Source organism: Corylus avellana, chromosome 3 (genome assembly GCF_965113065.1).
Source record: "Corylus avellana chromosome 3, dhCorAvel1.hap1.2, whole genome shotgun sequence".
NCBI lineage: Eukaryota > Viridiplantae > Streptophyta > Magnoliopsida > Fagales > Betulaceae > Corylus > Corylus avellana.
Window position 1 is genome coordinate 28,294,601 of NC_142492.1, and position 12,772 is coordinate 28,307,372.

A 12,772-nucleotide genomic window follows, 5' to 3' on the forward strand; every position below is an offset into this window, starting at 1 on the left:
AGTCTTTTAATCTAGTGAAGAATCAAGAAAAGAATACAAAATAAAACCATATGAGGCAATCTAGTTATACTGCATGAATCCTGAACGTTACAAGAAAAGAACTTGTCCTTGCTTGTCTTAAACCTTGAGGTCTGCAGAGATTCTGAGTGATAATAATACGAGTCATACGAGATCTCATCTCATGCCTCTCTTGGCACAATGAGAATGGTTTTTAAAGAATCTACTTCAACGGTTAAATGCATGATCGTATCTTTAAGGATGGAGTAATGCCACGTCTTAGAGAGTGCAAAAGAGAAAGTGCTGGAGTTATAATGTGTGTAGCATTACTCTTGAGGTTAATAATGTTTCCGTACATATCTTTTTGTCTTGTCAATTTTACATCTTTTAAGACAATTTGGCATATTCTCGAGGATAGCTCAATATGTTAAGAGTTTACCTTTCATGAAGAAGAAGTTGTTTTTAAAAAATTATGATTTTAAATATTAATTTATAATTTTAAAGGCCAAAAGGCGATTTTGTTAAACATTTAATTACATTTTCAAACAAACACATTTTTAAATCGCTATTTTTAAAATTGTAAACCCAATTGTACCATAAAAATAAGAGTGACTTAATAGCCTTTAGTACAAATTTCTTTACAAAATGGCATGATAGTTTATGTATCCTTAATCAGTTCATCAATTAAGAATTGCTACATCAATTTATATGAAAATTATAGTAAAAAACGTGTACAATCTCAAATATTTTCCAAAAACCAATCATATGCATGAGGGTTAAATAATATGTTTTATATATTCGATTACTTGTAAGATCCTTTAATTTAGTAATCAATACCGCTTTAGCAAGAAACATGGTTTTCCTAATGAAGATTAGATATATATATGTCCTGGCTAATCATATGAGGTTGCGGAAAGCATTGAAATCTAGGTGGTGGTCCAAATCTCCTAAAAGAGGAATTGAAATGTGACAAATGTCAATGCAAGCGACTGTGTAAATGAAACTAATTAAGAAGTCTTTAAGGGTAGTTTAGTCAGTTGAAAACCATACCTTATGAAGCGGATGTTATTAGTTTGAATATCCTTTTTGCTTTTCTTTATCTTGGCGGACATGTAAAAAAAAAAAAAAATTACTAAGAAAAGGAAGTACTTTATTTTATTACATACACTAGCATGGGATATGATCGTGGAAAAACCAGAAAGTTGCTTCTTAGTTGTCTAGAATTGATTAATTGGTGACCCGGGAGCAGCTTTAGCCACAAATTGGAGCTGGATATTAATTGCTTTGTATATGATATGATGTATTGATGTATCAATTTCTTGCTGGAACAGAGTGTTTTCATGACTTATCTAATATTGGCCACATTAATTATTTGAACTACTCCTGCCACTATCATAACTAAGGGGTGATGGAGACTTCATATTAATGCAATTTGTTGTAACCAAGAAAATGTCTTTTTGATTCTTGTGGGATATCTTAAATTTTCTTTCAAGGAGATTTTGATGTTAAATTTAGTCGTGGTTGATATAGTTGATCGCTACCTAGCCCTCGACTTGGTCTAGGGTACTTGCAAAATAAAAAAAACAAGGGGTGACTTGCTAGAGATATCAACTGAGACACTTTGATGCTTAAGTCAATACAATGTTTTCTATATATATAACTACAGCAGTAGGGCTGAAGGTAATATCGAGCATACCTTTGGCCTAGGGGGTTTGTGGCTCTCTTAACATGACTTTGGTCATTACAAGTAAGACAAGTGTGCCCAACAAAGAAAGTACAGCGAGCGAGAACTTCAATGGAAAGGAAAGACATCCTCACGAATCAACCATTAGGTAGATCGGCCAAAGCCAGAGCCATGGGCCAATAGCCCAAGCGATCAAATCATGGGGCCTTAACTGATGGTTTACTTAAGGATTGTTTCACGGTAGAACACTCATCAGCTGGTGTGGGACTTGAGAGGTCACTCAATCTTCCCTATGGATCAAGGCTTGTGGGCCGAAGGTTAAAGGGGCCCGATGGCCCATGGGCCTAGAAGGCACTTGGTCCCCTTCTAGAAAGTCGATGGTATTACCCATCACTAGTTGCTGATGCTATAAGTATGAGTTTCTTTGGACTTGATCATAGTGATTTAATGGTGCAATTCAATTTGGACTAATTTACATTAACAAAAAAAAAAAAAAGAATCCCATTTGCTGAAACGTGTTGTGGTGAGAACAAAAACTTGCAAATAACTAACTTTTCTATAAATCCTGACTTTTATTAAGAATATAATTATGGGGAATAAGGGAAAAATTCTCTCAAGAATGTTTCATATTGAATAACACCGATTGGGAGGTCACACCATCCTTATTGGGAGGCCATGCCGTCTATAAAGCTGTGGACAATCTGGTCTACATTTAGGGGTGAAACCCGAATGTTAATAATTAGGTGGGCAAAACTAAAGCAAAAACTTTTAAAGGGGTAAAATAAAATTTTAGAGGATTTATTTGAGAAGAACTTATAATTATTGAAGAGATTTTTAAAATTATGGGGTCAATAGGGTTGTAATTCTCTCTCGGTCTACATCACCACCCAATTTCCATATCCTTTAATTTTCTTCCTGAAAAATACCCATATCCTTTCATGACGATGCATTTGTATCCTCATTTGTATAGGGGATAAAACTATTTAAGTACATGGGATGGTATTAATGAATGCGAATCATTTTTATTGTTTCTACATTTACTAAAAATAAAACTCATGGTGTCTGAAAATAAATTCTAAGCTTTTAAGGAAACTGGATAGTTGACTCGTTATCGACTGCCTATGTCGGTCATTAAACCAACAAAAGAAATAAGGTTGACCTGAAGGATAAAACTCAGAAGCATCATGTTACTTAACATTCATAGTTTTACAGACCAATTTTTACAAATGTAGAGATCAAATAGTTGTACACAAGTTTAACGACCTTCAGGCATGGTGGTGGTCAGCTCATTTGAGGAAGTAGGTGGTCCTTTAGAGCTTGAGGAATCCAGACCAGAATTACTGGTTTTGTAACTTCTGTTGATAAATGCTGGCTTGTTAGGAGATGGAACAGTTCCTTCATTTCCAAGCATGAAGACAATTTCAAGCATGGTTGGCCGATCTGTGGCTTGTTCTTGCACACATAAGAGCCCAATTTGAAGGCATCTCAGAGCTTCATGAGTGGGATATTCCTGACCCAATGATGGATCGACTACGTCCAAGGCTTTGCCATCCATCCATAGGTCCCATACCTGCAATAAATTTAAGAGTTTTTATCTTTAGAGTAATTGCCACCTGGGGTAAAATTCAATCAAATTTAGGCTTTTGCTTACATATCCAATCAAATTTAGGGAAGGACTTCCGATGTGATAATAATTGTTTCTCTTGCCACTGATTATCTCTAGTGTCAAGACACCATAGCTAAAGACATCTGATTTTATAGAATATAACCCTTCCATTGCATACTCTGGAGACATGTATCCACTGCAATTACACCAAAAAACAAAAAATGATGGTCATCTAAGTTTTGTTTTTAGTAGCATTGTAGGTCCATGTGTGTGTGTGTGTGAGAGAGAGAGAGACATACTATGTGCCAACAACTTTTCTTGTATTTGCTTCATCTTGATCATCACCAAACATTCTAGCCAACCCAAAATCTGAAATTTTTGGATTCATTGCCGCATCTAGTAGAACGTTACTTGCTTTTAGGTCTCTGTGGATGATTTTTAGCCTTGAATCTTGGTGAAGATATAAGACTCCTCGAGCAATTCCAGAAATAATGTCAAATCGCTTTCTCCAATCTAACAATTTCCTTCTTATTTCGTCTGACCCAAAACATGAAATTAAGATTCTATCAATAATACATAGTGAAAACAATACTTACATGCCAAAAAAATAATAAAATTTTACTCTCACATTTATATAATTGAAAATGAGTGGTGATTGAAGAAAATGCATACCGAAGATGAAAAAGTCAAGACTTTTGTTTGGCATGTATTCATAGATCAACATCTTCTCTTCTTTGTGAATGCAACAACCAAAAAGCCTCACAAGATTCCTATGTTGGAGTTTCGCTATCAGCTTAACTTCGTTCTTAAATTCTTCAGTGCCCTGTTTTGAACTTTTTGAGAGTGTTTTCACCGCTATTTCCTGTCCATTCGCTAGTTGACCCTGCAATTATAATGGGAACTTACACCAATTAATTAACATATATTATCTTTTTTTTTTTTTTTTAACATTGCTATGCATGTATGATGTAGCCATGCATGTAAACCACCATGTGAATCCCTCCATCAAATATTGCTCTAGGTGCATGTTAAAGTATTATTTAAATTCAGGTAGTGGCTCGTTCGAACCTAACTTTAGACGAGACTTCAACGGAGTGCTTCTATAAAATCCTTGTTCAAACCTACCAAACACTTGTTTGAACTGGCTTCCAAACAAGTAACTCATTCAAACGTAACTTCAAATGAGAAACACTCTCCAAGGTTTTAATCTTCTCTTTAGATCTCGTTTTGACCCAATAAACTTCATTTGAATTAGCTTTTTAACGCCACCAAGCATGCTTACATCCCATGTTAGAAACTCGAGATATGATTTTTTTTTTATAAGGCTGGTTTGATTGAAAACTGCCCTACTTGAAATGATGATTCAACAAATTTCTTTGAAAAACGTCTGCTTTAATTGTGGTTCAAGCATTGAAATTTGTGGGTCTGAACGTCTGCAACAAGAAATCCTTCGTGGGTCTGAACAAAAAAATTGTCATAATTAAAACTTCAGGATTCATTGTCAACACATATATATATATCCATCCTTCGTGGGTCTGAACAAGAAATCCTTTTTGTAAAAAATTCATTGTCATTGAGCATTTGTCTCTTTGGCTCAGTTTTCTTTGTTCCTCATTGGAGCTTCGTCACTCTTTGACTCTATTTTCTTCTGGTTCTTCTCTTTGCTCGTTAAAATCGTCTCTAATCAGTTTTGCCTTTTAATTCTCGAATTCAAAAGAGGGGAAAATCATTTTTCTTATAAATTTTTTAGACGTTCAAGCACCCGTTGATCACTTTCTTCAAACGGGTGCTTGTCACATTCCGTAGACATTACGAGGACGAGTTTAATAGAGGCATGCTACACAATCATCTTTCAACTATCTCTTTTTGCAAATCCAATAAATTAATAACTATATTTGTGAACTTATTATGTGGGTCACACACAAATTAAATAGTAAATTCATCAATTCACTATATGAAGATGATCGAAAGAATAAATTTTTATTATTTCTTAATCGAATATGAGAATTTTTTTTAACCGACATAGCTCTTGCCACGTCAACGTGTAAGCCTCAATCCCTTTGTAATTCTATGTGTACCCATAAATATCTCATATATCTTACAAATCTAATGATTGATTTTTTATTTTTCTTTTCTTTTTTAAATGTATGAAAAAAAAAAAGAAAAAAAGATGGGATAGATGCTCTACCATTTCTCAACTTGTACTGAAATAGGAATAGTAATATTGGTTAATATTTACATTTAATGTGTACGTGCAAGAAACTAACCTTATAGACCGGGCCAAAACCACCTTGTCCAAGCCTATTAGACAGGGAGAAATCGTCCGTGGCAGCAACTATGGTGCTCAGATCGAAATATTGCACATCTGGTTTTCTTCTAGTTTCATCAAGCTTCGCAAAATCTCGAAGAAATGATTGTGCGCCATTTGTATCGTCATTAAACAATGCGACTTGTCTTCTGCTCCCTGTCCAATCATGCAAGCACATCGTTACAAAAGATTGTTTTTGCAATTATGAATTCCAACACAAAAAGAAATGCATTAAAAGAAAATAATGAAATAGAGGAGCAGAACAAGCTGCAGAATTCAACCTTATAATTTTCCATTTTATCATTGGTACGATGAAATGAGTTGGGTTTATAGCTCTTCTGGTAATTGATTGATTATGGCAGTAAAAATTCCGACTTTCTTTCTTGCCTCCTCGGTTACCAAACTAATTATTTTTTAATATCTGATTATTGGTTTACAACATAAAGTCACCTTGACAGCATTCATTAATTACCAGGCTTAGAAATAAAGAAATAGATGAATAGAAAAAAGAAATACAAACTGGTTCAAATAAAATAGTGAAAATAGTTTACTTACCTCTTTTGTTCTTCATTACCAGCCAATATCCAATGGAGACCAAAAGAAGCAACATTACAGCAACAGAAACTATAAGAACTGCCAATATCTTCTTGCTCCTAATAAGGCCTTTTTTCTTTGAATTTTGAGCTAAAATGAAAAGAAAATAAAAGAAAAGAAAGAAACTGTTAAAATATTATTAAATTATTACATTTTTTTTTTTTATTGATTTAAGTTTTTTAAGATAAATGGTGATTTAACATGCTATCAAAACAATTGTTTTGAATACAAAAGAGTTTGAACTCACAGATAAGGAGAGTGTTCAATATTAATCAAATACTTAAATTTACATATATTTTTTTTATTCCTATAAATTTTTAGCATAAATGGTAATTTAACATAAACATTATTTGTATTGGCATCATAAATCGAAGAGGGTAATTGAACATAACGGGTAAATATTGATGAAAATTGCAAGAAAAAAGGGAGTGGAAGAAAGGAATATGGGTTTAAGGGAATGATTGGGATCTCTTATTATTAGGCTCTTCGAATTTTACATAAATTCAAACAGCCTAACAGATGAGATTGAAGGCCAAACTGTCTTTGAACAAGTGAATCATACATCTTAAATTGTTCAGAGCAAATGAACTATATAGTCCCGCTTTCTTAAATTATCCGAATTTCAATAAAACTGAGAAAATCTAATAACATGATCCTCATCCTAAGGGGAATGCATGAAACTGTCTTCATTATATCAAAGATCAGATGCGGCATGTGTGACAAATAAGGACATAAAAAAATAAGGAATACATCAATACAAGTTTAGAAAATCATACAAAAATCCACTTGTTGCTGGTGGGTTAGAATTCAAGTAAGATAAAATATATAATAGACATTCAGATAACATTTTCCAATTCAAAAAATAGTGATAAAGAAAAAGTTATAAAAATGGAAAATTACCTAGCACAACTGCATCCACACGTATATATAATTCTTGTCCTGCATTGGAGTAGACTCTAGTGTCCACCAAGTCCCCGTGCCATGCCAAGCACCCAATCCCTCCCCTTGTCTCGTCTGCACTGGAGTAAGCCGTACAAGAACAATTCCTCAAGCACTCCTGCCTACACTCCTCCAAACTCAGATTCATGTCCGCACGTGCTATTGAAGTATCCGGCACCTTCACACGTGCCAACTTCACAAACCCTTCTCCACTGCCGCACGCGGATACTCCCCGCCTCCTCACACACCCGCTCGACCCGTCTCTCAAGTACCAATCACGGGTCGAATTGGGTTCAAACCCTGGTAAGCATGTGCACTGAAACTTTTCTGGATTGTATGGGTCGCAGTAACTATTTGGACCGCACTCTTTGTACTTATCGCACGGCTCTTTCGGATCAGACCAAACCTCGAACCATCTTGCCTCAACCCACGTGGATCGATCAACGATTCCTGATTCATTCAACACCAGTCTAGTAAAAACTCCAGGGTCAGTTACATTATACATAAGCGTGACCTCATCTTGATTATTCACGTAACTGGCTTTGATAATAGGACTATGATTCATTTCAGGTAGACCGTTAAATCTTTCGCCAGTCCAAGGTCCGGCCCGCCACCATGGAGTTGCGCCCTTATTTAACAAAAATTGTGGGTACCCAATTGGGTCAATCCCCAATGAGAAGCTTCCGGTTCCCGGGTCATCTTCGGACTTCCAAGATGTTAGGTATCGGCTGAGCCCGGTCCGCCGGTCCAGCCCAAGTTTCATCAACGGAAGCATAGTATTGCTGGGATAGTCGAAGCTCTGCCATGTAACCCTTTGACTGTCTCGTAGAACCAAAACAAGATTCCCATAATCTAAGAGTTGAGCCATAGAATTGTTCGTGGTTGAGATTGAAGCGTTTGTAGACCAGATTGGGGTGCTTCGGTTTTGGCTGTTAAGGACGAGGTTTCCATGGCCGTTGATGGAGAGGACTCCGGAGGTATCATTGAGAGGGATGTCTCTGTTTGCCACCCACACAACGGTTTGTTGAGGAACTTTGTTATACCATATTCCGATGTAGCGTCGGCCAGAGTTTCCCGGGCTGAAAAACCCAAGTGCGAAGGTTTTTCCTTTCGAAACCAGGATGTCACCGTCTTTAACGGGCTGGTTTGGGGAAATGGTGTCAAGGGAAATGCAAAATCGGAAAACAAGTAGGGAGAGAAGCAATGATGTATTCAATAACTCTTTAGCCGGATTCATGGTGGTTTTTCCGATGAAGATTATAGGTTGGCCAACAAGAATGCTGTGTGTCGGTGGGATTGGGTTAAGATTAACGATCAAACTGAACTTGAATAGGGGTAACATTTGACAGGACTCAAAAGATTCACAAGTACTAGTGTGGGAAGTTGGTGTAGGTGAGATATTTAATGAGTAAGGTGTACAGTGGAGGAAATAGAAACCACAATGCAGTGGCGGATATAAGTGGGAACTTGAATAGGGGTAATATTTGACTGGACTCAAAAGATTCAGAGTACTAGAGTGTAGGTGAGATATTTTTAGTAAGTAAGGTGCATAGTGGAGGAAATAGAAACCACAAGAGTCTCTTGCCTATTTTAATTGGAAAAGATGAGCAGCTGAATGACATAGTCCAATATGCATGTAATTTTAGGCACATGTATTTTTAATAGAATGGTTTGAAAGAAATTTTTTAGTGGACGTAATTTTGGACACATCAGTTTAATAGAATAGTCGGAGGAAAACAAAGCATACACAACCATATAGCTTACTTTTGTTGGTGCAGTTTGAACAATGAATGATATACCGTTAGGCTCTTCGTATTACCTACCAATTCAAATACACTCTACATCAAATTATATACCATTTCTCTATATTATTATTATTATTAAAATAAAAAAAAAAAAAAATCCGCGGTTTCCTTGCAAAACCATTACGTTTGCAGTCCCATCTTTTCACAAAGCTATGCTTTTAAATCTATGAAGAATATTCATTAATCATATCAAGAAGACGAAATAAGATTACTAGGCTTCACCTCTAAACCTATCTATAGAATTAGCCAAAACACACACACACACAAAATAAAAAAAAATAAAAAAGACAAAAGGTGAAGAGAATCTCTTGCTTTTTGTTATTTTCTTTTCATTTCTTTCTCCCCACATTTCGCAGTCTCTCTCCCAATTCTCAGGTAGCAGCAATACGAGACAAGGAAGAATGCAGCTGTCCCAATTCCTTGCTGGCATTGAAATTTATGCTAAAGAAGAATACATAACACACAGAAAACCTTGTTGCTGGGCATTATTTATAGTAGAATGCGGCCAATCAAAATAGGAAATACAATACGAATGAAATCAGAAATTTAATACAAAATATTACAGAATAATATACACTACAAAAATTATGTGGGTTAGTAACAGTGGTTTAGTAACGTGTCACTAGGGTTAACACGTTACTAAATTTTAGTAACATGTATATAGTAACGTGTCTGGCTACTTAGTAACGTGTCGATTTATGGCACGTTACTAAGTATTAGTAACGTGTCAAAAACTGACACGTTACTAAGTATAGTAACGTGTCATAAACTGACACGTTACTACTTAGTAATGTGTCAATTTTTGACACGTTACTAAGTATAGTAACGTGTCAAAAACTGACACGTTACTAAGTAGTAACGTGTCAGTTTTTGACACGTTACGATTTTGTGCATAAATTTTTTTTTTTTTTTTTTTAAATTAATTTCTCCAAATTTGGTTTATTTGTACACACCTGATCATACATCATAAATTGCTCTCACTATCAATTGCTATCAACATACATCCATTTCTCAAGTCCTATCCCAACATTCCCCACAACATATATCCATTTCATGTCCATAAAAATTGATATATATATACAATAACATTGTTGTATATTACGTCATTGTCCACAAATAAATTATAACTATATACATATACATTAACAAAACCTTAAACATACAAGTTAAGTGATTCTTGAGTACATTACGTATAAACACCCCAACAAAAAATCTGGTGAATACCATCATAACGGGTTGACTTCTCCGCACTCACTGCAAATGATTACACAACAATTAGTCAGCAAATATATATATGGTCATCAGGAAATCAAACAAATTATATTGCTACGTGTCGCATTGGCTAGCAATATAATTTATATGTATATAGTTTTTGGAGATCAAGTTCACCAATGATATATATATATATATATATATATATTGCTAGCAATATATACAGGTAGATATAATCGAACCGACATGCTAAAGGAAAAAGAAAAAGGAAAATAGAAAAAAGAAAAAAGAACCCATATCCCACTGGCTGATGTAAATTCAGTTGGCTGGTTTTAATAATGGGGACAGCCATGCTCAAGAGGCATGTGGGTCAATGACATTAAAGGCAGTAAGATAAGTTGGTTGATTCTGCATATTTTGGCCCAACCAAAATTAATGATCATATCCATTTCAGTGCAGTCCAATTATCAACGTCATGCTCTTGGCTCTTTTCTCACAGTTGTTTATTTATTGTGTTAAATTCACTTTATTCCTAAAGTTTTATAAATTTTTTAATTCGAATATTAATGTTTAAAAATTGACAATGTACTCTCTTAATGCTTAAAAAATTTTCAATTCAGACATTCTGTTACTAATTAAGAAGATTGTAAGTCAACATTTTTCTTCATTATAATATCTCTTGTTCCCTTATAAAATAGAATCATCCAAGCCCCCCATGAGCTATATTCGTGGAGAGAGTCAAGATGACAAGTGGTGATTGTTTGTCTTATAATTAGTTGGATCAACCACCCTCAACTAAATCGAATCAATCCAACAAGCATGCACATTAATGGTACGTAGAGAAATATTTTTAACTACTATATATATACTTTCCACGTTTTTCATTAATTTAAGCTTGCAAGCAATATGAAATGTAAGTTGCAAGAATGAAAGAAACCAACAACAAATCCAAAGAACAAAAAAGAAAGCAAAATCCTTTTAAATGAAAAATCTAAGAAACATATACTTTATTAAGGAGCAATATTTCAAACAAGATATTGGGTAATGTTCAAAGGAGACTCCTAGTATGCCATTCACTGCATACGAATATCAGGAAATCAAACAAAATATATATATATATATATATATATATATATATATATACCATTCAAAAGCCTAACAATTAACAAATAATATGCCATTCAAACAATAATATCAAGAAATCAAACAAAACCCCCAAGACTCCTAATATGCCATTCAAGCAATAATATTAGGAAATCAACCAAAACCCCCAAGACTCCTAGTATGCCATTCAAGCAATAATATTAGGAAATCAACCAAAACCTCCAAGACTCCTAATATGCCATTCAAACAATAATATCAAGAAATCAACCAAAACCCCCAAGACTCCTAATATGCAATTCAAACAATAATATCAAGAGATCAACCAAAACCCCCAAGACTCCTAATATGCCATTCAAACAATAATATTAGGAAATCAACCAAAACCTCCATGACTCCTAATATGTCATTCAAACAATAATATCAAGAGATCAACCAAAACCCCCAAGACTCCTAATATGCCATTCAAGCAATAATATTAGGAAATCAACCAAAACCCCCAAGACTCCTAGTATGCCATTCAAGCAATAATATTAGGAAATCAACCAAAACCTCCATGACTCCTAATATGTCATTCAAACAATAATATCAAGAAATCAACCAAAAGCCTAAAAATTAACTCCTAATATGCCATTCAAACAATAATATCAAGAGATCAACCAAAACCCCCAAGACTCCTAATATGCCATTCAAGCAATAATATTAGGAAATCAACCAAAACCTCCAAGACTCCTAATATGCCATTCAAACAATAATATCAAGAAATCAACCAAAACCCCAAAGACTCCTAATATGCCATTCAAACAATAATATCAAGAAATCAAACAAAACCCCCAAGACTCCTAATATGCCATTCAAACAATAATATCAAGAAATCAAACAAAACCCCCAAGAGTCAAGACTCCTAATATGCCATTCAAACAATAATATTAGGAAATCAACCAAAACCTCCATGACTCCTAATATGTCATTCAAACAATAATATCAAGAAATCAAACAAAACCCCCAAGAGTCAAGACTCCTAATATGCCATTCAAACAATAATATTAGGAAATCAACCAAAACCTCCATGACTCCTAATATGTCATTCAAACAATAATATCAAGAAATCAAACAAAAGCCTAAAAATTAACTCCTAATATGTCATTCAAACAATAATATTAGGAAATCAAGCAAAACCCCCAAGACTCCTAATATGCCATTCAAACAATAATATCAAGAAATCAACCAAAACCCCCAAAACTCCTAATATGCCATTCAAACAATAATATTAGGAAATCAACCAAAACCTCCAAGACTCCTAATATGCCATTCAAACAATAATATTAAGAAATCAAACAAAGGCCTAAAAATTAACAAATAATATGCCATTCAAACAATAATATCAAGAAATCAACCAAAACCCCCAAAACTCCTAATATGTCATTCAAACAATAATATCAAGAAATCAAACAAAAGCCTAAAAATTAACAAATAATATGCCATTCAAACAATAATGGTTGCAGGAAATCAAACAAAAGCTAAAC

The 12,772-nt window shown here is 34.5% G+C and overlaps 1 protein-coding gene across 1 annotated transcript; it reads right to left on the bottom strand.

The window, feature by feature from the left end:
- Window positions 1-2,850: 2,850 nt before the first annotated feature.
- On the bottom strand, window positions 2,851-8,457 carry LOC148587054 (G-type lectin S-receptor-like serine/threonine-protein kinase RKS1). Its single transcript, XM_088514061.1, has 7 exons — window positions 7,090-8,457; window positions 6,151-6,279; window positions 5,555-5,751; window positions 3,960-4,170; window positions 3,587-3,824; window positions 3,333-3,483; window positions 2,851-3,251 (listed from the first exon to the last, which is right to left on the bottom strand). The coding sequence occupies exons 1-7, from the start codon at window positions 8,363-8,365 to the stop codon at window positions 2,937-2,939; spliced, it is 2,517 nt and encodes an 838-aa protein (XP_088370187.1). The 5' UTR covers window positions 8,366-8,457; the 3' UTR covers window positions 2,851-2,936.
- Between the last annotated feature and the right edge of the window lie 4,315 nt (window positions 8,458-12,772).